This window comes from Apteryx mantelli, chromosome 14, assembly GCF_036417845.1.
Source record: "Apteryx mantelli isolate bAptMan1 chromosome 14, bAptMan1.hap1, whole genome shotgun sequence".
Taxonomy (NCBI): domain Eukaryota; kingdom Metazoa; phylum Chordata; class Aves; order Apterygiformes; family Apterygidae; genus Apteryx; species Apteryx mantelli.
The window spans coordinates 2,458,612-2,485,567 of record NC_089991.1 but is presented as its reverse complement, the minus strand read 5'-3'; the positions used below and the strand labels follow the sequence as shown (position 1 = coordinate 2,485,567).

Here is a 26,956-nt window from a genome sequence, read left to right as displayed (position 1 = left end):
CACAGACACAGTTCATTAATTGATGATCTGGGAAAATGAGGTATTTAGTTGCTCAGTGTTGCTCCAGTCCTGTGTTACAGCCTGCGTTCAAGTTGCCCATAGTCCCTTAGCCTCAACTTCTCTGCGATTCTTTCAGTGCTGTGGCCATATCTCATGCAGTGAAGGAGAAGGGAGGCTTAGTGGGGTCTGTTTCTTTAAAATTCTCCTTTTACTGCTGGAATAATATAAAAGGATTGAGGCAGACACTGATATTGGACCTGTAGTGCATGTGTTTTTTTTAAGAGCACAATGGTATGTACAAAGGTATCACAAGTGAGACCTGTTGTGAGGGGACTAGGATATGCTTTTTAAAAAACGAATAAAGCAGCAGATTCTGGCTTCCTACTGCACTGAATTCTGAAACGACATTCTCAGTAAAACGCTGTCTGTGCACGGAGAATCTGCTTTCTGCTCTCTTGAGAGCGTGGAGCTACTTACAGTGAATACATGCTCAGTAAATTTCCATATGCCCTTTTGTTACAAAATTGTTAGCTATGCACATTTTTTGTTTTAGTATTTTGTTTATAATCTTTTTTGATAGAAACAAAGAAGCAACTGCTTATTTTGTGGAGGGGTTAAATGCAGAGCATTGATCTCTCTTGACATTATTTAATTTTGGGAGAGCACTAAAAATGACATGTTTACAACTGAGTTCCCAGAGCAGACAGCCGTGCTGCGTGTGCTTGATCACCTCGGGAGGAGTACACGTGAGTGCTCTTGTACGGGCATAAAAGGAGCTGTGAAAACACACGTGCAGTGAACTCCCCAGCGCATATGATTGATCCTGCAATATTTCAGGCTCTTCCTTCCTGCTGAAGATGCAGAAGTGATTGTGTGATGGGTATGGGGTATTCAACACCAATGACCACATTGGATCTGCCTAATTATCTCATGAAAAGTTTGCCACCAGCTAAGTCCATCCCTTCCCAGGTGCCAGCTCTTTTGCTGATCAGACCCTTTACTGAGTCAGTTTGACTTGCTGACAGCCATTTGGTTCTTCTGCTGAATTGCATCTGAGTCTTCAAAACATCCTACTTGAAAACATCTAGTGAGCACCAGAACTGACATGAGGGAGGAGGCTGGACCACGTGGCCAGGAGTGGGGAAGATGCAGAGAGAAGGTCCTCTCCCCTTTACTGGACAAGCTGTTAGATTAGACTGTCCTTTGCGACTTCGCCCTGAGTCTGCATCAGTTGGCTTTGGGTTAATGTTGGTGGAAGAATATTAAGTGGAGGGCAGCAATACCTAGCAGCATGTTGGGCTGCACGAGTTAACTGATGGCCTAGTATTCACATTGGTGTTAGGTTCACTGTCATGTGAGATTATTACTGATGGCTTTGGCAACTCACAAAGCTTTTGAATGATACTGGGTTCTTGTCTATTTGAAAAAGAAAAATCTTTGGGGAGACCTTTATTTAAAGGTTTATTTATGTAAAACCTTATTTAAATTTTTTTATTATTATTATTAAGCCCATAGTATTTACTGTGGATTTGGCTCCAAGTGCCATCTACTTGACTGCTCTGAATGGGTGCTGAGAAAATGTCACCACCATGGTACAAATAGAGGAGGTCTTTCGGAGGCTGTGTGGCCTAGCACTGAATGCCACGAACCGGACGCTCTGTGATCTCCGAAGTGTGGCTGGTATACATATGGTAGTGTTTCACATATTTATCCTGCACCCTTTCCAAATAGGTGCATTATAAGATACTTCATTATTGTGATTATACAAAAAAGCAGATTAGTGAAAATCTGGTAGTTTGGCCTTTTTCATGTGGCCGTAAGAAAAAGGGCTTGGTTCTCCTTCTTAACTAACAGCCTTGTAAAACACAAGCAGCCTCACTAAAGTTCTTAAGTTTACAAAGATGCAAATGAGAATCTAACTGAGAAGATAGAAGTACTGAGAGTAGGATAGGGAGCATAAAATTGCTTTTGGGAATTCAAACAGATGCAGGAGGAAGGTGGAACAACAGCTAATAATAAAGCAAGGTGAAAGTGCTATAACTGCTTCACCTACTTGAGTGATTTGCCAGCAGTGTTTTGCTCTGGTCCTAAGATATGAACAGTCGTGTGGCACCCTGTAGCCACAGTGGTTTCAGTAGGATGTGGAGGGACTGTGCTAGCTCCTCGTTGGCATGCAAATGCCATTCGTGAGCTCGTCACCGGAGGAAAAAGTGTGCAAACAGCTCAAATCTTGGTAAACTTCCAATATGGACAAGCCAAGACATGGCACAAACAGCATGCAGCTGGCATCTCTGAGGAAGGAATCTGTGTTCACTTCTTATGGCATCAGGAACATAACAAGTGAGTTGGGGCTTGCTTCATTTGGGAGAGCTCTGCATTGCCCGCAGGAAAGCAGCGTGGAAGTGATGAGACAGGCTTGGACGCAGCCTGTCCTAGTTCCTCTGAAAACTGCTCACAACAGCTCAAGTTACGTATCCATAGATTTTTGTCTTAGTGTTCGTCCAGCCTTAACTTTAAAACAGCTTGTTCTTAGCACTGAAAGAAAACTATTTAAAGAAAAAGTTTATTATTGTTTTTCTTAAGTCCATCCCATCCTTAAATATGAATTCCTTTGAAAATGATGCAGGCTCCATTTCAAGATTGCGGAACTTCATTGACCCCATGCAGACTCTTTGCAGTGTTTTTAACTTAATAATAGATCCAGTTACTCTCAAACTTGTGCATACTTCCTTCACATCGCATGTACTCTGGTTACTGATCACAGCAGACTGTAACTCTCTGAATGGAGGAATGAATCAGTGCCTCTGTTAAAAGCTGTGTGCCAGAACCTCTTTTCACTACTGGGCTTAATTCCACCACCCTGTAGAGACTTCGCATCAATGTGCAATCCGGATAGTTATGGTACACACTGTGGAGAACACTGAAGTTCTCCAGGGCTAAGCTTAATATGCAGAACACAAGATTTATCCCTTTAACACAAAAATGTACCTGTTTATCATAGTAGCTTCTTAGCAGTCAGCTTGATGATAGCTAGAACTTATAAAGAAAACTGTCTGTGGAAGAATTGGAGCATTCTGGTTGGAACTGATTGCTGCTAGTTGTCGATAGGCGCTTGAGACACCCGGATCCCTCCTGTTCCTTTCTCATGCACTTGTTCATCTCCTTGTGATAATAGAGGGTCATCTTACTTAAATGTTTCGCTCCAAGCGTACACTCTGTTATGATCAAAGATGCATCTTCATTCTTCCAGAGATTGTTTTTTGCATAGGCTTTTTGCATGGACCCTGTGCAGGAAAGGAGGCAGAATGCTGCCCTTGCCTGGGAGCTTGTGCTTCATGACTTGAATGCAATCTTGGACCAAGGCCAGCGTCCCACAGGCTCTTAGTAGCTTGGGCTTCCCTGTGACTTGTTTGGTGTTGATGACATGGCACTGCTGCAAGTTAGGAGAACTTGGCTTGAAGTTTTTTAAACGTTATTCACTAACAAATATAAACTTTGAGCTTGACGCATATTACTGATTCCAAAGCCAGCATAACACCGATGTTGTATCTCAAACTCATGAGATCTTAGTGTAGTTTCATTTCAAGCCCTTGCTCACTCCATGGAGAACATAAAATTCTAGGGTGAAGATATTGCCAAAATAACTTGAAATAAACCAGTTACTAAAAATAGGAAACAGCTAAGAGTCCTGTTTATGAATAACTTATTCTCCAAGCAAGTTGAGATCTGGTTAAGATCAATGCAGGGAGAAGAATGCATCAGACATCTAGACTGCATTGGATGGACACTGCAGAACAAGACACAGCTGTACCAGGTCAAACCAAAGGTCTGTTGCTCCAGTAGCTGCTGCTGGCAGCAGAAATTGAATGGTGGGGGCCTAGCGCAGTCCATAAGAACAGGCAGGTGTCTGGGGATATTTTGTTTTCCTGGCAGGAATTTGTCTATGTTATGTTGTTTTGTCTGAACCTGGGTTTAAACAAAAAAAGTATGCAGTGTCCTCTGTCAGAGCTCTACAGCTAATATAGGTGGTGCATTAAGAAATACCCGCTCTTGTTTGTTCTGAGCTGAGTCACCAGGCTGCCGGCGCACAAGGGAAGGAGGGAGCCCAGCGGTTTCTTCAGAGCGAAATAGCCTAGCTGAAACTATTGAAGAGCAAACAGCGAGTGTTGATTTGCTCTGACAATGCAACAAAAGGCTTAATTCAGGCTGCCAGTTCTTCTTAATGCAAAAAGTAATTTGGAGTGCCTCAGACACCTTCAGGTTCACCTTCCCGCAGTATCTGTGGCTGTTCTCGCGGAGGGAGCGTTTTGACGATGTGCTGCAGTCAGTATGCTTTAGGCTGGTGGCTGGCTGCCCTTGCTGCTCGATGTTTCACCAGCCTCCTTCCTAGGAGGAGCTCCTGGACATCTGCCAGAGGGCTTTGGGTGGTGGTAAGGCTAGGTCAGCTTCAAATTCCCTGTGAAAACAAGAACTGAAGAAATGAGGTCAAGATGAAAACAGACACGTGCATGCCTCGCTTCTAGAAAGACCATCTCCTTAATAATAACGTGCAGGGGTTATGTGGGCTTGCTGGCATCATGAAACAGGTGACTGGAATTCAGTCTCAAACTGTTTGAAAAATTGTATACTGCTTTCTCTAACATCTGGTTACCTCCATGCGCCTAGCTAAATTACGCACTGAGGGCAGTGGAAAGTAGAGCAGTGATCCTGGGTTTTGAGCTGTGCTCTGATTTACAGAATTCTGATCCCCTTCCCTCAAGTCTGACTCTGCGTCATGTCACAGAACAGCTTGTTAATTTTATTCTGAAACCAAACCCAGGGATCCTACAAATGTGAGGGTTTTTTGTTTTGTTTTTTGTTTTGTTTTTTAATTGACAGTGTCATTTTGTAGGAACCGGCTCATGACATGCCATCCATGCCAGAGAGGGCAGTTTTATGTAACTTTAGGTTGCATGCAATCCATGGCTTTTGGTATAGTAGAAAGTGAAACTAAACTGGTGGTTTTGGTTTGGCTTTGGTCCATGTCTCCCCTGCACCCCCCCCGCCATGAGAATATGCCGTTGCTAAGAGACTGTAACAGGCCGTAATTCGATGATTAATCGTGACGTACACGGGGATGGGGGGTGGAATCTCTCAAGTCCCTCCGAAAGCAGCTGTCTTCTCCTGGGCTGCTCATCAAAGGGTGTGCTTCAGTGGTTGTACAAGATCTGATGAAGCAGTGACCCATCTCCTGAAACAAAGGATTATACCAATATAAATAAAGGCTAAATGGGATCTAGGCACCATCATATTTTAAATGCAGTGAGATATGAATAACTGCAATGTCAGGCACACTGCACTTTCTCAATTGAGAAACCATATGGTTGCTTATCAGAGCATTAACAGGTGCTCTGAGTGACTGAAGAGAAAATTCAAGGACAAACATGTAGCTATTAAGATTTTAAAGTTAGACACATGTTTACCTGTTCTGTTTATGTATTGCAACATTTTGCGTTATCATTGCAAAAATTAAAAACATATTTGGCCTAATGTAAATGAAATGCTCATTTCAAAGAAACTCTGTTACGGGCTGCAGGATTGGTCTTGCGTCCAACCACAAATGGTTGGACCTGTCATTAGTTCCACAAGAAAGAAGCTGAGTTTTACAAGGTTTTGGCATTCCTACAAAAACAGTAGGAAAGAGTTATGGAGATTTAATAACCAACCTGATATTCCATGCAAAGTTAGAATGAGACAAGTAATTTGAATGATGATCAGGGAAAACAGGTGTGGGATGTAACATCTCCATGAGAAGGAGTTAGGGTGAGCTGTCATGTTTAAATCACATACTTCTCCAAAGAAACAGGGTTTCATGTGCTCTCAAGGAGTTGGGTCTCAAAGCATGTTTTAAAGCCTGCAAGCCAAATGAGTCAAAGGAATTAAGGGACTAACTTTCTTTAAAGAGGGTATTTCATTATTTTAAGCAAGAGACTAAATCTGAAGAGAGGATTTGATGACATGCAGACTGAGGTTGACAGAAATCTTTTCGTTAACTAAGAGAGCCAGCACCTAATGTCATTATTGTTGAATATCACTTTCAGAAAACTGAGGCCAGTCCCAAGAACACTAGCCGTGATATCTGAGCTGTGATAGATGTCATCTGTATAGGCAAAATGCATCGGTTTTCTCCATAGATAACCATTTGCTCTATCTGCTTCTTGTTCCAAGAAACGTATCTCTTTTTAGACTGAACGTACCTTAAAATAACTCTTATTTTTCCCTGTATAGATTAACCCTGGAAGTAAGGCAGCCATCGCAAACCTATGCCCAGGAGATATTATTCTGGCAATTAATGGAGAGAGCACAGAAAACATGACACACCTAGAAGCACAAAACAAGATCAAAGCATGCATGGATCAGCTACTTCTCTCTGTGAACAGGTAGGTGACTGCACATCATTGTTTAACGCTTCAGGTTCTGTGTCTGTATTAGTCAACTAAGGCCTTGAGTTCTTCTGCAAGACTGCGCAACCTGAAATATTTTCCTGTTTTTCTCTGAATCTCTGCATTGTAGCATGTATCCTCCTGGCTAGGGAAGATGAGAAGGGAATTCCTAATGGAGCAGTTCAGGTGCCGCTCCTGCTATGATCACATAAAGTAAAACTAAGCTTTCCTTTCCCATGGAGAGCAGATAATGCTGCTTTGGCAATAGTTTTTGCACATACTTCTTCAAAGGGGAGGATGCTGGAATGAGACTGTATTAGCACTTAAAAAATTTTTTTTTTCCTGTCCTATCATATCAGCTTTGCCTGATGATTCTCCAGAAGGCTTGCAGCTGGCCCCAGAGTAAATGTGTCACTAGATTCAGTTCTGGATACATCCCAGTGGTCTATGTAATTGTTCTGTGTTTCTTTAAAAGCAGCAAGACAAAATTATTTTTTAAATAATACTGATAGAATAAGCAGGTCCAGTTTACTTATCTGTTTGGATATTCATTCACACCTTGTAAGGCTTATGCTGGCTGCGGGTCAGATCAGATCCTTCAAGACAATGGAGTTCTTGTAGACTTGAGCAAGAGAAGTCCTGGGATCTAAATCTTGATTTGGAGAAGCTTTCCATTCTGTTAACTTCCATCTGTCATTTTCCTAAATATGTCTCTTCAGTGAATATACATTTGAAGGTGCTGCCAAATATTCACGCTTTTCTAGAATATTTGAAAGCAAAACAAAAGTTTATATGAACAGATTTGTTTTGCTTTCTGTGGGAAGTAATTCTATAACTAAAGTTTTCTAACACAAGTTACAAATTACTCTAATTGTTCAGTCAAAATGAGCCTTCCTTATAAGGTGCTTAAATGACTAGTGTTATCTGTAATAGACTTAAAGAAGTTTATACAGTTTCCACTTCAGATTAAAAAGGCATTTCCTGCTATAAAGAGCTGTCACTTACTGCTTATACTTCATTTAAAAAATATTTAGTGTTCTGACCAGAAAATTAATCTGAGACCATAGTTGCACAAGGCCCTGTTCCAATGTGGAAGGTGAACTGTCATAGCTGAAGCAGAAGCCTAATGTTGTTCTTAGTGTTTTATGACACTGCAGTCTGAAATGCCTGACCTAAGCAGAGGCCCGTTGAGCTCAGACTGTGTTACAGAAACTAAGTGGCTTTTTCATTAGAAGAAGAAAGAACACCACCACCACAAACCATTCAAACAGAGTTTCGCATAGCCGAGGAGGATGGTTCTGCTTTCCATTAGCTTTTAAAGAGATTGGATCATCTTTTACCCCAAATGGGGCTTTTACCAAGTGTAGAACAACCAAGATTCCCTTCTAATCTCTCTCTCCCCCCAGAATCACAGAATGGTTGAGGCTGGCAGGGACCTCTGGAGATCATCCAGTCCTATCCCCATGCTCAGGCAGGGTCACCTAGAGCATGTTGCACAGGATCGTGTCCAGGCGGGTTTTGAATATCTCCAGAGAAGGAGACTCCACAACCTCTCTGGGCAACCTGCTCCAGTGCTCTGTAACCCTCACAGGGAAGAAGTCTTTCCTCATGTTCAGATGGAACTTCCTGTGTTTTGGTTTGTGCCTGTTGCCAGGCTAAACAGGCCCAGCTCTCTCAGCCTTTCCTCATAGGAGAGGTGCTCCAGTCCCCTAATCATCTTCATAGCCTTCTGCTGGACTCTCTCCAGTAGTGCCACATCCCTCTTGTACTGGGGAGCCCAGAACTGGACACAGTACTCCAGATGTGGCCTCACCTGCACTTGCCTTTGAACGTCATTTTTGTCTACACCTGGAGCAGAAAGTGCCAGATATGACTGAAGACTGTAATAATTAAAAAAATCATAGGTTTTCTATAGAGTTTTTTATCCATGACCTGAAGGCCTTTTTATCCATCACTAACCCCACTTGATGACTGAAAAAGATGAGGATATTTTGCCCAAGGTCACTGAGCAGATCAGGGTCAGGGTTAGGAAATGATCCACTAAATCACATACAGCGGCAAGTTAAAATCAGACAGCTGAAGATGTTATCTCATCCAGCTGTCTGCTCTAACTGTCCCAAGATAGCAACTTCCATCAAACAAAGTAGCTTAGTGGTTTCTGAACTTTATTTACTCTGGCATACTAATGTAAAGAGATTATTTTTATTGTATTTTAATGTGCTGTGCTGAAACTGCAGTGGTTCAGGAGCTGTTTTAAGTGCATTTAGTCCTTCTTGTCCGGGGTTCAGCTATATCCATTAGAAATAAGTAGGTGATTTTCCCCTTCCTCCCTTTTTTGTCTAGATTTGCATATGTCAAAGCCTTGTGTCCCAGTTCAATGTTCTGCCCTCGCAGCACAGTAAATGGCAAAGTTATCTGATGATTTCACATAACTGTGTGGTCGAAGATATTCATACTGATACTGAAGAGCGTCAGTGGGAAGCACGTGGGATGTGCACAGCTTTCTCATGCAGTTTTCTGCTGGTGTTGATCTAATCTTGTTTGTTTAAAAAATAAATAAATAGTGGTGCTAGAATCTTGCTGACAGTAACTATGATCACGCTTGTGGCTGTAGCTAATACGTTAGTGTACTCCGTGTAAGAGTATCTCAGTGAAAGTGGATTGTTCTCCTTCTAAAAGAGGAATTTTGTCTTGACCATAGTGCAGAGGAGAAATGTGTTTTATCACACCAGTATAGCTCTGTTCTCCCACAAAACACTACTTCCGTGTGCAGAAAGGTCTTATAACACCTTGAGTAGGTGCCTTGGTGGGAGTTGAGGAAGACCTGTTTAGTTTGCCTAAGAGAAGGAAATGTTACTTAATGACCTAGCTGTGGTCTGGAAGCTGCTATATGGAAAGAAGATTTTAATACCACGTGGATAAAGGCATAGCAAGGCTTTGTGGCGTCAGGTTGAATTTGTCTAACTATACCTGCAAAGATGAATATTTTGAACTTTGAGACTTATCAGTATGTCCAGAGGAGTGATGAATTTTCTGCTGCAGATGTTGCTGGTAATGGACTGCGGATTTGTGGCGATGCAGGATTAGTGGGTGAGGTTGTGTGGACTTCTCTAAGCAGGAGAGCAAACAAGAAGGTTGTAATGATCTTGTCAGGCTTTGAAACTTCTGCATTTGTGAAGGCTTCAAAGGCTGTGGCTGCTTATAGTCAGGAGAAAAAAAGTCCTCAGGCTTTTGCAAGACAGATATAGACAGCAGTTTGTGAGGAGGAGCTGTTTTGTACGTGGTGGTTTAGCTAAGGAATGTGATCTTACAGTTGGTTCAGTTGGTTCTTTAGCAAGCAGATCCATCTAGGCAGTGCCTTGGGAGTACGCTGTCAGACCGAAGTGCGGCCTTTCTCTTGACAGGAAAAATTGAGTAGTTTATCTTCTTTACAGTAAGAAAAGCAACTCCACTGACACTTTATTGGATCTATTTTTAGTTTGGCCCAAACTGAGTGTTTGGTGACACGGCTCTTGGATTTCTCTCCTTGTTGCCGAGTGACCTGTTGAATTCCAGATGATTCTGCCCGATCATTAATCACTGCTGAAAGCGTATCCAGGGCTGCTACCTCAGTGAAAATGAGTCACTGTTCTAGGATCTGCCTTTCTAAGAAAGGGGTGAGCTCATGTTAGAGAGCTGGTCTCGGAGGGGTGGTAGCGCTGCGGGGAGGTGTTTTGCTGTTTTGTGTGAATGTCTAGCAATTGCAGTTGCTAATAGCTGCTGCTCACCTCTGTAAAATCGGCTAGCGAGCCGGACTCTGGAAGAGCTCGTCTGTGCAGAGCGACGGCTGCTCCCTACTTGTCAGTCGGATGGCTTTTTTCCACGTAGTGTCCTTGGTGTATGCCTTTTTTGATACAATGCATTTTGCAACTCAACAAGAGAGCATTATTTAAAAATAAGTGTGGTTTGTCTGTGAAATATGTTTGAAATAATGGGCTTATTTGTTGTGAGCCTTTACAGAAGACTTGCAGGATCTGGTGTTAATTATGTTTTACCAAATGAGGCTCCATACAGATCCCTCCCCAAGCATGCTGCTGGATGGATAGGAGGCCAACGGCCCTCGGCAAAGAGCTTTCGTTCTTTTGTTTCTATTCGGGGGTTTTCCATTCTGTACCCTTTCTCAACAAACTCTTGACATTATGTATTACTGAGATACATAACAAGATTATTTTTGTTTTCCAACTGTATTCATTAAATGCCCTTTGACTAGAAAGTTCAGTAGGAAAATCAGAGTGGGTGAATAACTCAAAAGGAAAAAACAGAAAAGGAGAATTACTGTGCAGTCGAAAAGTGGTGCAGATTAAGACCTGGATATCCTTACATGAACTGTCTGGTTTTTTGGAGGTGTTGTTGATCAACCAAATCAACTCCATTGAATTTGACGGGAGGAGATGTTGATTATCCCATGTATCAGATTAGTCTGTGTAAAATACATGGACACTGGTGGGCAAACAACCAGAATGACTGGCTATTTATTCATAGAATAAAACATAAGTGCTTAAAACTTTTTTCCTGTGCGGTACAGACAGCATTCCTCCACTATATTTGGGAGGAAATAACTGAAGTGAGACTTCTGCCATGATGCAGCGGTCGGCAGTAGCGAGGCCTGGCTGTGTGGATGCGCTGGGAATAGGCCTGCGTGTCTGTCATTCAAACGCTCTGTCGGTAGAACTGTTACAGTGGGTTTGATAATAGTTTCCTCTCTTACCCAACTGAGTGGCAGAACCTGTTTTGTAGTCAGGCAGACAGAAAGAAAAAAAGTTTGAGAGTTTCTGATCAAATACAAACCTCTAATTTCCAAACAACATAATGGAAGCCAGGCATTCGGAGCATTCGGCGTAATGGCTGTGCGAGCCAAGGAGACGTGCCAGCTGTTGGGAAGTGCATTCGACATGGTTTCTGTGCGGGAAGCCGCACTGTATTTTGGAAGGAGTTGGTCATTGTGGGATCCATGGCAGCATGACCCCCAGAGAAACTAAGTTATGAGGCAACAGAAAAGATCCAAGGTGCAAAAAGCAAAGCTGTGTTGGCAGAAAGGAACTGCATTATTTCCTAGTGTATTTGGAGTAGTTGCATGAAAATTCCAGCACGTAACTCCTGGGAAACTGGAGAAACATTTGTTTCTCTCCTTGGACCGCTCTTGTTTTGCTGGACTGGTTGTGAAGTCAACTTCACTGCCATAACCAGCAAGCAATGTCACATCTGGCATTGTGATCTCTTAAAGGTGCTTAAATTGCCTCAACTATGCCCCAAAATATGAACTGATCAGCTGCCTCCTGGTCACCAAAAGTTGAGTGCTAATTTCAGTGGGCACTTCCGAAGGTAAGCACGTGAATGGATGGTTTCCTGTCAAGAGGTGTTGAGGGGTTTTTCACAAGAATGAAAATCGAACAAGTGCTCAGAAAATGAGGCTGCTTTAAATTAAGTGGGTTGTATGCCCTTCTACAGAACATCAAATGCTTGAAGCTGAACTCTAAGAGTCAGTAAGAGCTTTCAGCACCTATAGGTGACATCTCTGGGTATACAGCAGTAAGAACATGACTCTTAACAAGTGCAAAAGAAATGCAGAGCTCAGAGCAGCTGTTTGCATCTGATCTTTCATGTAATTTTTGTGAAGGTGAAGGAGACAATGTCTGGAGGGCACTGGTAGCAAAACAGACAATGATTTAAAATTAAAAAAAAAAAAGGCCAGCAGAGCCTGGGAGTTCTGTTCTCCAAATGGTCGTCGTCTTAGATATGAAAAGCTGCTTTGTTTTGTAACAGTAACAAAGGATTAACAATAAAATAATTGCAGACTTGATAGATCAGGTCTGAATTCTTTGCAGTCACATATTTTCACATGAGCATGTACTTGCACATTAAAATCAGTCTCTTCCTTCTCATGATCAACCCTTTCTTGTCCTGGAAGGTAGCTGGCATTCAGGCTAATGCACGCAATATACCTGGGACCCAAAGATAACCAGAATAACAGTGCAGCTTGCCCTGTTCTTGCTCACATATTACTGTGTATTTTTTTTTAAATAAAGCCTTTCCAATTCCTTTAAATATTAACATCTCTTGTGGCTGTGCTGCAGCCCTGGTTGTTAGGGAAGACTTGTTATTTCAAATCTGGTCATGCCTCAAATAAAAGCAACCATAAAATTAGATTGGAGCTGTGCTTTCCTGAAAATTTTTGCTTGAGAAGAGTGTTGAGTGCACAAATGACCTCAGGCGCTGGACAGGAGAACTTGTGGTATCACTTAAGCTGTTCCTGTTAACACACACCACTGGAAAGTCCTTGGCAGCATTGTCCAGACCTGCCTATCTGTGCCAGAGAAGGAAGGTGAGCCAGAAAGTTTTCTCTGAAGCTTTTTGCCATCTGCCAGCTGGGAGTATGTGAGGTTATGCTGCATCCTGCCCGAAGCAGTTGGATAGTGCCCCAAGCCTGTGTTGGTTGGGAAGACTGCGTTGTGAAGGGGATGTTGCTGCTGTCTTGTGTGTTGAGGCTTTTCTGTGACCCCTGCAAGAGTCCCTGTTGTCCAGGGTGTTCTCAACACTGCGTCTGCAGCTGGCCCCACTTAGTCTGTATTAAAGTATGGTTTTTTCCATCTCTACTTTCACCTTTATCAAGGACTTCAAGTGCTCTTGGACTGGATCTCTCCCACTTTCTTCTCACCACAGTTCTGTAATGCCTTTATTGGATCTACTTCAGTCCCTGTTGCAGTTAATGGGCGATTTGTTACTGACTTCATCGGGCAGAGTTCTGCCCTTTGATGTGCAGGGCCCTTTTTGAACACAAGTACTGTGGAAAGCAAAGTAATACAGTAGCCTTACTGTTCAGAAATGGAGCAGAGGAAAATCCTCATCTGCTCATGAAAGAAGTCAATTTATGTAACTGATGCTCATGTGGTTACTGATGTAATGTGTGAGGAATTACCTAGGCATTCCTATAAAAAGGGGTAGGCATTCGGGTCATGGTTATTGGCTTTGAAATGCAAGGGCAGGAGTTCAAGGGGGCTTAGTACGAGCAGCTAGCAGCAGTGCATGTCGCTTGGTTTATGTGGGAGAAAGTAATTGATAGTGCTAATGAAGATTTAGCAGGACGGTTTAGGATGCTGTGATTATAAATCAGCTGGTGTGTTCCGGTGTTGTCTTCGTATCTGAGTTCCAAGCCGAGGTAGCATGATATCTGCCTCATTTCTCTTACTGATGTGTGCAAGGAAAGTAAATGGCAGCTATACAACAGCTGTTTAAAGAAGATTCCTGATATTAAGCACCCCTGTGAATTATTACTTGGAGAAACACGTTGTGAAAATCCTGGTATTTAATCACAATCTGTTTATTTGACTGGAGGCTAGGGATTTCAGATTTTTAAATAATGTAAATGTGTGGATAAAGATCGTGCAGTAAACCTCGTTCAGGATTCTTCACCTCATGCAGTTGTTTCTGAGTTATACATGTGAAGAAATTCCATATAAGGAAAGAAGTGTGCTTTTTTCCCCCCTCTTGTCTCCTGTTAATAACATGTTCATATTTCTATAATGTGCGGAGAGGATTTCACATGCTTTGAGAGCTTGATTAAAAAAATAATAATTTTGATCCCTTTCTTCCCGAGCCCATCTAATTGCAGGCCTTTCCTTTGGTAGTAGTACTGGGGTTCTTTGCTGTGCCCGGGGCTGGCTGGATACTGGAAAGCATCTCTCCAGCCCAGGTAGAGCTAAGAACCCCAATATTGCCGTGCGAGCACACCTGGCTCCTGCTAAAGGAGCTGACAGCACAAGCCCTAAAACTTCTGGAAGAGTTTTTGTTGCGTGTCGTTCTCATTGCTCTTGGGAGGGAAGAACGCAGTGTGCTTGTTCCCTGCCTGTGGTTATCAAAGCAGAAGTTGTCAAAGACTCGGCTTTGTGGTTCTTTCTGTCCGAAATAAATCCTGTTCCGTGCCTCTTACTGTGGTGTGCATACCACAGGAGTGGCACCGCTGGGCCTTCATCCATGACCGGGGCGGCTAGGTGCACGACTGCAAAACGGGCTCTGCTGTGCAGGATTCACAGTGTAAGTAGGAGAAAATGGGTACAGATGTACTACTTGCATTATTAATTTTTATTCTTTTTTCCTCTTAAATTGAGTATTCTTATAGATAGAAAAGTATTTGTGTTAAGAGCACCTTGTTGGGAACTTATTTCAGAGATGGTAACTCTCCTTTTTGGCTAGGAGCTGAGTAAACCCCTGCCCAGCTCTGGGAAGGTGGGGTGGGCTCTGTTTTGCTCTGTACAGCTCTGGGAATGGAAGAAGCAAGTGTGTTTAAGTCAGGAAATCCCCAGAAATCCCCAGATTCCTTTACGGATGGCAATGACATGCCATGTTTTGCCTGCAGTGCAGATCAGATTCAGTCACGTCTGCTTGAGACTGAACAGGGAAAGCGGCAGCCCCAAGTGCAGAACGGTATTTGTATTTGCTCCCAACTGCAAGTCGCATCTTGCATAGAGATCCATAACCGAATCTTGCTTCCATTAGTTACACAAGCAGTTTGCAGAGGGCCACCGCACACCAATCCACCATTAAAGCTCCACTTGGTCTGTCTGGAGAATTTGCTTACAAAGTTCTTGTATTTAAACAGCTTCTTTTCACAGGGATGACATTTCTCTGGAAGCTTAAGTTTTCAGTAAGAGAAGGCCCAGTAATGAATATCCTGGAAATGTAGTCCCAAAGGCCCCCGGACCTTCATGCAGCCGATTTCCTTTCAAGTTGCTCCCCCAGTTCTGTGCCTGTTTTCATCAAGCCTCCCATGAGGCTGAGGTTGTGTGTACGTTTGTTGTAAGCAATGCAGCAATATTGCTGGAATATGGGAAGCATTACAATGTGTGATGTTCTCAAGTTTCCAGTAAAAGTACAACTGAAAGAGTGAATCACAGCTTCCCCTTTGGAACTCCTCAAGGACTAACACAGAAAAAACCCTTCAGCTTTCCAGAGCCCAGATACAGAAGAGCAGTTTTAGCTGAGAAGAGTGAAGGGACAAGAAATCCTGCAGCTACTCCTTAGTGTACCCCAACTGAGCCTGATGCATCAGGGCATTCAGCTGAGGTTAGTTCAGCATGTTGTCTGTCCACCTGGTTATACAAAGCCTTAACTCTGTTGTAAAGCAGCTGAAAGTGTTGCTAATGATGTAGGGACAGACCCAACACCTTCTAGTTACTACTCTGAAGTTCATAATCCTGGGGAATTATGAACATTAGCTGTAGCTGCTTTCTAGACTTGGTTCGGTCCTGGAAGGCCAGTGTCCCTATCAGAGTAATAAAGATCACCTTTTCAATCACTGCCTTAGTTGTAATGTCATTGGGGTGGAGAGTCTTCAGGGGATGGGCAGTAAGCTAAAGCCACCACCCCTAGAAGAGACTGGACAGGTCAGGGTGAAACACAGTGACGTGGTTGTTCCTTGGTGCTTTGCACAGCTGTTGTCCCGCACACACCTGTTCTGCTGTACAATCGCAGATGGCGGCGGCCCAGGTTCAGTCTGGTGTTTTGCCCAAATACTGAATGTTAGTTTATGAGGGGATGGAGAAATTAGAAATTCAATAAGACCCAGGAATTCTTGCAACTTAAAAGTAGCTCTATAAATGTAGAAAGCAAGACTTCCAGATTATTACCAGGTGAAAAAACAATTTGGGAAAATACATGCCCATATGCAAGTAATCTTTTGAAAATGATGTTGAATCTTTTAGAAAACAAATTGTGGGATAAAAGGCGTCTGCTATTTTCTTTAAATTTTTAATTAAGTCCTCTTAATGGGTCTGTTCCTAAAAGCCACATGTTGAAGGCCTGGCACTAACCCAGGTAAGGTTATTTTCTTAGTATTGTCCTAGCAGCAGCCATTAAAATGAAGTAGAGCATTGTTAATGCAAGGTAATGATTTCCACATAGCTGACTCTAATTCCCTACAACATAATACAACACATCTGAAAACACTTTCGCCATCCTTGAGGCGTAAATTAAACTACCTGGAATACTCAAGTGTGATGTGTGATTTCTTGCCTGTTATGTTAGGAAAATGGGATCATCTTCTGCTGTTGCCTAAACACAGACATGCTTATGTCAGTAGGCATGAGGCTGCTTCTGGGGAAGCGTGGGGTGGCCATGCTGGCCCCAGCGGTCTTCCCTGCGGCTCCAGGGCTCAGTCAGCCCCCTCTCTTGGGGGGACCGCAGCAGACCCCTCCATCTGCTCGTCTTGCCAGGGCTGTGGACACATGCCGGAGTTACTGCAGTGTATAAATTGGGGGGTGAATTTCAAACATCAGCTCTTCTGCCAGGACTGCCCATATACTCCCCCTCTTGGGCAGAGGACCTCTTAATTACTTCCACCTGCCTTGTATTTGGCTGCTTTGGGGAGATGAGGCAGTCTCTTTGCCTAAGCATGTGTGCTCATCAAACTTCAGGTGGTGTTGATTGATTTCTCTTTGGTAAGGCTATTGTTTTCCCTGGTCCCCCTCTGCTTTGCAGGATGTCTTATAAAAGTGCAAAATAGAACCTAAATTCTGCTGTATGTTTAATTTTAGAGTAGTTCAGCTGGAAGCTATGTAGCTGAGGTCGGCCTGGCTCTGTTCAGGCCGTTCCGTACTGTGATTTGGTGGAAGCAGTAAAAGGCTGCATTTTGCTTGTACTGAAATGAAAGCTTTTGGGAGGTCTGAAGAATTGCTATTGAAAGAAGGCCTTTGAGTTTAATCATTAAAAGCACTAACTATGAATGGGATTCTACATGCAAACTTGGCTAAAAATCTGACTGTGTCTTTCATAAAGTAGGAAGAAATCTATAATTTTGGAAAACAAGTCTAGCTGTCTTCTGGCACAGACAGTGTGATCTTTGTTAGGGAATGGCAAACTGGGAAACTTTAACTTGAAAGTGTTGGCTATTACTGATGACTGAATGCTGTAGCTTAATGCAGAGGGAATTTACTGTTGCTCATTTTAATCTTCTAGAATCAAAAACGTTTTAAGAATCTTTCTGATTTGCTGGTAAATTGAAATCTTTAGGGATTCTTTTAAACTGTATTTGACACGTGGTCTCCAGAGTGGATCAGAACGAGAACGTCATAGCTGTCTGACTCTCATCAACAGTGTGAACAAACATCAGGCTAATTCAGTGCGAGAGGAAAAAGTACAGAAATAATAGCAATGATCTCTGCCAATGTAATTAGGCATTTTCAATGTTCTGGACCTCCAGATGAAATTCTTAATGTGGAAGCAATATATACGGCACTAGATCAGGGCAAAAATCGAGTTAGATTTGTTAGGAATGGTGCTGTTTCTGGGAAGATCAGTTTCCTTTGTCCTGATTTAAAAAAAATAGCTTGAAAGGCAAATTTGAAAAGTAGGGCCCTAGTCAAAAATCAAATAATTATAGTAAAGATAGTGTATCAGAACAAGATATCTAGCTATGAAAAACGAGTTCTTCTATGTTGAAAAATCAACAATTGTCATTGAAAAGCTACAATTGCAGTAGCAAATAGTGATTTGGAAAAATAGAAGCGCAAATCTTCAAGGTCCAAAGTGCATTAAACCCAGTGGGAGTCTTTAGTTTTAATGGGTTTTGGATCAGACCCTAATTTGTAAAGGTTTATGCGTTGACTGCCTTAAATGCAAAATACTAGAGGTAAAAATTCACATCAGAGATTCCTGGGTTAAAACCATGCTCCTCTTCTTCCCTCCCCCTTCTCCTTCCTTCTCCAAACTCTTGGAGTCTGCAGATAATTAAACCAAAGTTGAATATGGTATGTGGCAGGGGCCAGAGTCCAAAGAAGAGATCCTTGGCCATGACAAGTGATCTATACCTGGTAGAACAAGAACTCATTGTATTTTCCTTAAGTGGCATGCACATAGGTTCTGAGATTAAACAGAATAACTTGTGTTCTGTGTTTTGAGCTTTTGATTTCACTCTTCTACCTCAATGCAGTAGAGAAACAGCAGAGATCCCCTCCAATTGAAATGAGTGAGCCAAAAAAAAGTCTTTGAGTGATGGCCACCCCTCTGGCAGAAGGGCATGTCCTCTGCAAGCTTTCCTGGCCGGGCACTGCCTCCCAAATGAAGGCTGAACTCCGGTGGTCTCTGTTCTGTTGCAGCCCCCAGGAAGCAGAGGATGCAGGGAGCAGGTAGGCAGAGCTCAAAGCAATCCTGAGATTGCTTTTGTTTTTACCAGGAACAGAACAAACTTTTCCTGACTCCAGGACTAGAGGAGCGCAAAGCTCAGAGGGCTGCTGCCCTCGTTTTGAGATATTTTCAGTTTTCTAGTATGCTCTTTTGTGGAGGAAAAGCCCTTTTGTTTTTAGAAATGCACTGTTTTGAGCATTCAGAGACAGCAGCATGCAATGGGAGAGTGGAAGGTTGTTTTTCCATGCGGGAATAGCTCTTGTGCTCGCAAAGGTAAAATGATCTCGCCTTTTTGTTGACAAATGCACTGCTCTGCTCTGCATAGCATTTGATCTGTTGCAGGTTCTCTAGGCTCCACGGGCTCAGCAAGGAGGAAGGGTAGGTGATGCTGAGCCTCGGCCTAAGTCACATAAGTTTATTCCCAGGTTGCCAAGACTTTCTCAGTAGCTCTGATAAAATTCTAGATCTCTGTATCCAGAGATGCCTGTGTATATGTCTATTAGACCTTGCATAGGCCCCTGCAATTCCCTCCCTTTGTTGGAAATCAAAGGGCAGGCCTGACAAAAGCAGCAAACGGGAGAAGCAGATCCTACGTGCCCTAAGTGCTGAATAGAACAGACATATGTTAGTGATCTAATCCCAACTGTACATTGAGACACCTCTGTGGAAAAAAGTGCTCAGGCGCACAGAAACTTTGGGCAGTGGCAGCATCCTGTTCCTGCTTGGCAGGACCGAAGATACATTTGTGAATAGAAATTATCTCAGTGCCTGCCCTATCCGGCACCTGTGTTGAAAGGGTCAAGACTGACTTGTGCGGGGTGGCATAAGCCCTCTTGCTGAAAGGCATTTTTATAAATCCTTCTGTGTTCCAGTTTATAGTTCCTGCCAGAGAATATGTTTTTTGGAAGGAAAAAAAGAACGAGGTTTTCTCTTTTCAAGTAAACTCCATTTAAATTTCTTTAATTTCCCATTATAGAGCTGAAGGGAAGACCTGGTCATCTCCTGTCCTAGAAGATGGAAAGGCCCAAGCCTACCGCATCAATATAGAGCCAGAACTGCAGGTATGGGAGCAGCAATTTTGCGTATAGATTTTCTTGCAGCTCAGTTTTCTGGGGGGAGGAGATCCATATCTAAAACCTGGAAAGCACTCTCCTGTGCCCACAGTCCTTGCAAAGGTTAAACAATGTCTATTGTGGTGGTTTAAAACTTTATGTTTATTAGACTTTTGTAAAGAGTGACTTTTCTGTGCAGGTCTTGCTCTGCTTTCCTTGGGCTTTGCATTTTCATGCTCATTTTAAGGCCTGGACCTCTTTGCTGACACAAATATTCTTGTGGTGAATTAGACCAGAGAACTGATCTGGATTTAAACCCATCTCTTTAATCCTGCTCCACCCAAGTTCGATTTTGCCTGGCTCAGCTTGCTGCTTACCTACATGAATGCTTATGACGGTACGAAGGAAGAAATGGCAGCATGGGAGTGGAAACAGAAAACTGGGACAGAGAGAGGACATCAGTGCCAGCATGTGCCAGCTTGCAGTGACTGAAACTGTCCTGAGGCAGTTGGCATGAGGAAGCTGCCCAACGCTGTTAGCTAGGGCTCAGCATTAAGCGTTATACTGGTAGACCCTCCTGAGGGGCAGGTGAACGAGCCTGTGGTCAGTGTTGATGGAGCTCTTAGGAGACCTGACTGGCACCGCCTAAGGTCTGGCCTGCTTGGAGCACGGCAAGTCCACGGTCTGTTTGCACCTGCCTCGGGAGACCTGCCCTCAGTCTCTCTTCTCTTTCCAGAGGTCACCACACCCTTCTAATCCTGTGGTGGTGATTCATTTTATGTTGCAGTGGTGTGGGGGGTATTTTTTTTAATGCCTTTGCTTCTTTTCTGTCTTACTCCTTTCTCTTCCTCTCTCTGTTTTACAGCTTGTCTCTTCCCTTTATCTTCAGCTCTTTTCCCTAGAGCCCTCCTGCCAGTATCTTACGTCTTCGGTCTGCTGCACCTTCCTGTATCTCCTAGCCCCTCACCTCAAGGTTTCTAAGGGTCAGTATGACAGCACTGTTGTGAATAAATCTCCATCTTTCATGTCCATCTCTGACTAATAGTCTCTTAGCAAATTCAGAGGTTACTCTTAATTCTCCTTTGGCTCCTCAAAGTGAAAAGGAACATTTTTTTTCTCACTCCTTCCTTTTCTGCATCTCTGTGTTATCAGACTGTTGGGGATTTTGAGTGTCCTGGCCTGTGATGTCTGCTGTAGAGGTATTTGGGGAATGAGGAGGAGAACAGGAGGAGACGAGCCAGAAGGGAAGCTCCTGTGATGTCGCCCCTCTGGATCAGAGCTGGGTTGACACGCGTGCTGCCAGCTTTCACAGGGGCCCGCAGGAGTGACAGCTGATGAGACCTGACCCTGTTCCCACTGCTGTGGTTGGGCAAACCCTTCCACCAGCAGCAATGGAGACACTGGAGCTGCCTGCCTGCACGCTTCAGAAGGCAAAAGTACATCAGATTAACAAAAAAACTCCAAGCCACAAACAAGACGGGCCACTCCCTGCTGCAGTTACTGCAGGAACACAGGAACGTGTTCACTGTTGTGCAGACGCTGAGTTTTCAAGCATTGCTCACATGGTTTCTGTCTGTGATAAGGTGGTTTCTGTTTTAGGCTATTTCTAGAAGCCTTTTGTTTTCTCCAGTGCTCACAAAGTACCCCTGTACAGATGCTGTTGGCTTAGCTCTGCTACTCACTTCTAGACCTAGCTTTTAAGCATCCTGCCATGGGTCCCCCCTCAGCCCGCCTTTGGTCCGTGGCCAGTTCAGTCCAGAATTAATGTAAAAGTTACAAAGGTGGAAGAAGCAGGTACGATGGTAGGAGGAACAGTGTTCGTTTTGCTTCCCCTCAGTGAAGAATGAGGAAATGGTGCTGAGAACCGAAAAGTTACCAAATGATGAGCGTGGCTGCCGGGAGGACTGGAGTAAGATGTTATAAAAACTACAAAGAACTGATCAGTATAGTTATGCTCTCTTGAGTCTGTTGGTCATCGCAGCCAAACGTGACAGGTCGATCAATGGAGTTCTTGGATATTTTGCGTTCCCACACAGTTCATGAAAACAGGCAGCAAATAGAGGTGAGAGCTGCCTTTAGCGCTGTAGTCGTTTAACTTGCAGAGCAGCAGTATCGGCAAATCACAGTCCTGTTATTAGACACAAGAGACTCACAGATCTGCTTGTCTTTTCTGCGCTAATTGAAAATGCAGAGTGATCTATATACTTTGGCTTTGAATTCTGGCCGTGTTTGCTTCATTAATCAATTATGGCAGTCTTTTCTGACAGATTTTTTTTAATAGACTTTGATGTGCCCAAAACTTTGAATAATATTAAATAAAGAACAAATGTGCAGCAGTTTCGCTGCCAGACACAACATTTCTGAGGTTTAAAGCAGATTGGATTTGAATCGTACTATTAATATATGTTACATATGGATCCTTTTAAAAATTAGACAGTTACATGGTGTATAATGATGGGGTAGGAATATATTTTCCTGTATCCAGACCTACACTAAATATGTCTACATCTGTAAAATACTCAGCAAGTAAAGAGACACATTTGTTGCAAGGCATTAAAAGGGGAACAGGAATAAACAGGTAAAAAGAGCAGGTTCCTGCTCTCCCTCTCCCTTTTCGATTTCTGTGAACTAAGTACTGCCCTTAACCAGGCAGAAAATGCTGTTTCCTACATCCTCTTGCTTAATGGCCTTCTGCGTCCCCCAGAAAGGAGGTGAACGAGGTGCCCCATGTAGCGTTGGAGTATTCTTGCCGCAGGGGCTCCCTAGATGCGTATGTTAACTCTCTGCCTTCCCAAAACAGACTGTGATATGAGGCGTGGTTCCGATTTCAGAATAACGGGCTGATACTGGTGTGTGCTCGCTAGCTGCTGGGGACACGTGCCAGCGGTTGTCCTAATCCCTGGTTTTTCGCAGACGTCCTCCGAGTTGTACAACGCTGGGGGTGGTCATAGGCGCCCAGGAATGCAGACCCTTGCAGCCGGCCGCCTGCTCCCCTCGGGGCGAGGTGGTGGTCGTGGCTGGAGTCCCCTCTGGTGCTTGGGAGGGGTGCTGCTGTAAGACCTGTGGCTGTCCTACGTTGTGTTAAAATGTTAAAATTCGGTCCCTGTAGCAAAGGCACTTATTAGATTACAAGAAAGAAAAGATTCATTATAAAGTAACAGTTTGGCTCAGAATGTGTAGCCTTTAGGTGCACTTCCTAGCATCTGGAAAAAAGTAATCTGCTTTGAAACACAAGGGGGGAAAATTCTGCTGGAAGCCAGCCTGTGAATCACAGAAATGGATTTGGGGCTATCCTTGAAAAGGCTTTGAGATTTTTACCCCAAGTGGCCTTTCCAGTAACGTGGAACACGTGTATTTCCTTCCTCCAAGGTTTTACTCTCAACTTTTACGTTGTCCTGTGCAATACGTTGTCCTGTGCAAAGGTATCTTGAAAGTATTTTGCCTTCTACCAACTGTAATTGTAGTCAGGTTAAAAAAAGGTGTTTTAAAAAAAATAGTGGAGAGAAAAACAGAATTTCTTAGTCTTTTATCTCCATTGGTGCTAGAGTGCCTCTGCCCCAAGATGTGTGAACATAAGCAGAATGACTAAACCCATGCAGTTACTTCTCTTTGCTTGTGACTGTAGGAAAGCACATGCCCCATAATCACATTTTTATTATTTTGGTAACATCTCTCTGTCTTGAAGGCAATGAGGTTTGCAGTTATTCTCACCTTTTGTGCAAGAGAGCTTGGCAGCTAAAAACAGGATGATGGGAGAGATCTTTATTATTAATTATTATTCTATGATGTTTTGTCAGCTTAGCTTTTCTGAAAAAAATGGTCAGAGACACCAAGGAAGTAATCGATCCTCATTAAAACTTCATTGATTAATCCCATGACTGCAGGGAATAACTGTCATCAAAACTGAAGAACCCAGAAGTTAAGAGGTAGCTTGTTGCTTATAATTAGCAGAAATGCTATTAATCAAAATACTAGTGAGCTACATCAATGAAATGTCTGTTTTTTAAAAAAAGATTAGTTGGTTATTAGCTAGTTATAGCATACAAGTCTATATTTAATAGTGAGGATCTGTAGAGAGGGACTCAAATTCAGTGGCCTTCCAACTTATAACTTAATGAGGGGCTACGTGTTTGTCACAAACCAGATTGTGAATGGTCCTCGTGCTGGGCAGGCACCTTGCAGAGGTGGCTTTGTGCTCTTCAAGTAGCGGTAGTGCTGTTGTGCAAGTCCTTACTGCCATCACTCAACCTGACCTCGCTGCCTGCCGGTTTGAGTCGCCAGCCTAGCTTTGCCGTTTGCCCCGTTTGTACCGTCGCTGCGGGCATGTGCAACGCTGGCCCTTCTCTAGCAGATGGTGCAAGTGGGAAATGCCGGCAGCATTGCATGAAACAAAGAGATTAGTTTCTGGAAATTCCACTGTATTTAGTTTCTTGTAGCGCTAGTGTCTAGTCAAAATACAGCCATATGGTGCTAATAAAAGAATAGGATGTTTGTTTTCTTGACCACTCTCACACTGTTAAAATTGACAGCTTACTGGCACAGGGGAGATTAGAAACTGATGTTTCAGACTGTGAGGTCGAACTCTGTCCTTGCTAATTGACAGTAGATTCAAATGTCTGGATGTGAGAATAATTGCAGCAAAAATTAAATTGGCAGCATATAGCTGAGTTTGGAATAGGATGCAAATCCTCAAAAACCTGGGCACTGGGGGATAATCAACTGACCTAGGTGAAAGGCTGGGATTTCTCTCGCCTGTCTGTGGCTATCTGATAGCATCTAGAGAGGGAGAGGCACTTCTAAAAGATGGTTAGTCACCCAGGTCCCAGTGAGAAAGTCATAAAAGCGCTGCAGAATTTGCAGAATATGGCTGATGTCATTCTCCCCAGAGGGGGCAAGGACAGTGGGTGGTTGTTGAACCTGGAGGATGCTCTTGGTCCCAGGCCTGCCCGCCTTGATCTCTCTCACGCTGTGACTCATGAGTAGTTGCTTTCCAAGCCCTGATTTAGATGTAAGCTTTGAACAATGGAGAATAAAACCCAGTCTTTCCACAGAAGGCAGCATTTTCCTGCTTATCACTTAAATATCTTCTATAATGTGTTATTTTGTGCTTAACACCAAATTCTCAGTCCGCAAATACTCCTGTTAGTTTGTGCCCTGAGTACTATCAAGTGCAAGGCATGGAGCTTGCCGCACGGGAAAAAATTAACCGAGTTGCAGGGGACAGGAGCAACTGGGGTGAACTTGCATCTGCTGTAACTGTTGAAGCAGCTTGAACTAGGTAATGCAAGAAATCGCATGCCATGCTTAACCCTGGCTAAGGGACCGTGTAAAGGTACCTGGAGATGCTTCCTTAAAGTACTGTCATTAGAAGGGCTCAAGTCTGTTGTTGCCAGAATAGCGTTGTGCTCGCTGAAAGGGTAGCACTGACTACCTGAGCATCAGTTACCAGGTTGCATTTTCTGCATTACTGTTTGCTGCAATAGATGATATTCATAAAATAAGCTGTTTTAGCCAAGCTGTGATGTTTTTGAGCTGCAGAAGCATTGTTAGATTTCTGTTAGCCAGACTGCTGTCACATTCACGCAAATAAATGAAATGCAGTTATATTTGGTTTTCTAAGAGACTGTGGCTTAAAATTTTGCACAGTAGGCTTTTACTTTGTTGTCCAGTCCTGTTTTTCTTGCAATAGTTGTTTTCTGTTGGCTTCAAAACTCTTCTTTCTTAAACTTTCTCTTATCCAGACTTTGTCTCTGCTGCTCTTTACCAGTGCTCAGGTTTCCACGTAAAGAGAAGCTCTGCGTTCCCATATAGGATAGGATTTCCATAGGTGATACATAGCTGTAGCTAGACTGAGACTTGCGCAATGTGGGAACGGCCCGCTAAGGAACACCTGGCTCATTCAGGAGAGCGGATCTCTTGTGTCGCTTTACTCCCATCGGGGATCAGTCTTGTCCAAGACCTGCGAGGGCTTTGTGGTTTAGCCTGACACTGTGAATATGAGCCCCAGATTGAATCGACATTGCTACTATTCCTCTGTACGTGCAAAATGATAGCCCACGTAATGGAGGGATCGTAAACTCAAACTTCAGAGATAGGCAGCTCTGGGCACATACCAGTGTAATTAATGATGTAGTGTGGCTTAAATAGTTCCACATAGTGAAGGCTGTTTTAGTGATTAGCTTTTTTGTAGTGTAAAAAAGCCATGAGACTGAACTGTTTCTACTGTGTGACAGCACAAACAGTCTTTACTGATACTTTAAAGCACTAGTATAGCTTTAAAATGTTTTAAATATTCTCATATTTGTTTTTTTGTCTCTGTAGATTTTTTTCATTACATTTCTTTCTTACTGAGGTTGAATTGCTTTTCGTTTGATTAATCAGCTTAGAGGATTGCTTAAAAATCTTAATGGGTTGATGTTGTGCAGAAAGCTTCCAAATAACTATTTGCGAAAGACTTGATAGCATAGACCATACTTATTTTTATAAATCAGGGGTTAAAGCCCTGCCTGCTGAAGAGATGGAATTTCCTTTCTTAAGGTGACCTTCCTTCCTTCATTGAAAAAAAATGCAGATTTGGGTGATATCTGCTTATGGGAAAAACTTCATCAGAAGTGCAAGCTATCACATGAAACAAACCCTTGCTTCCTTGGAGCTCAAGCATAATTTAGTGAATCTCATGGCAGAAGGAAGGGGGAAAATGTCCGTTTCATACTTTTGGGAAAACAAAGGATGAGATAATGCCCTGGCACGGTGCTAGATTCCCAGTCGCATGGGAACTCCCAGCCTGTTGTCTGAGGACTGATTTAATAGTAGAAACATGCTGAATCCTGACAGCCACTGTAATTCAAGTCAACCATGAACTAGAGTTATTTAGGCAGCATTTCATATTCAAATATCATAGCTTTAAACACAACCAAAATGAGCTGATCTAATTTGCCGGGTGAAGAGGTTACGCACAGGTTGATATGCACTTGGGTTTTTTTCCTCTGATGTAATGTTGAATCATTTGAAAGCAAAGGAATTTTCACCATACCCTGGTAATGTGTTGAACTCCTGCAGCTGTAAGAGCTGTAACCTTTTAGGTAAAACCCTCTTACGTACCTCTCTTATAAATCAGCATCTTTATCAAGCAAGCTTCAGTAATCCTAGTATATATGAGAGGAAAAAAGAACAATTTAAGGATAAAGGAAAAACTTGGAATGGAAACTTCCAAATGGCATTTTCTTCTGTCCAGCAAAGTTAAACAGTTTGCTCTCGTAGGACCTGTACTAAAATGGTAAGAATGTGAGTTGATTGAGGACAAAATAGAAAATGCCATTGGATAAA

The 26,956-nt window shown here is 43.0% G+C and overlaps 1 protein-coding gene across 1 annotated transcript in view; it reads left to right on the top strand.

Annotated features, from left to right (window-relative positions):
* The window catches only part of PDLIM4 (PDZ and LIM domain 4), a 66,478-nt gene that overhangs the window by 10,146 nt on the left and 29,376 nt on the right, over nt 1-26,956 (top strand). Inside the window, exons 2-3 of the mRNA XM_067304816.1 lie at nt 6,268-6,419; nt 19,555-19,639. Of these exons, the coding sequence (XP_067160917.1) occupies nt 6,268-6,419; nt 19,555-19,639 (237 nt within the window). The remainder of the gene's footprint in view (nt 1-6,267; nt 6,420-19,554; nt 19,640-26,956) is intronic.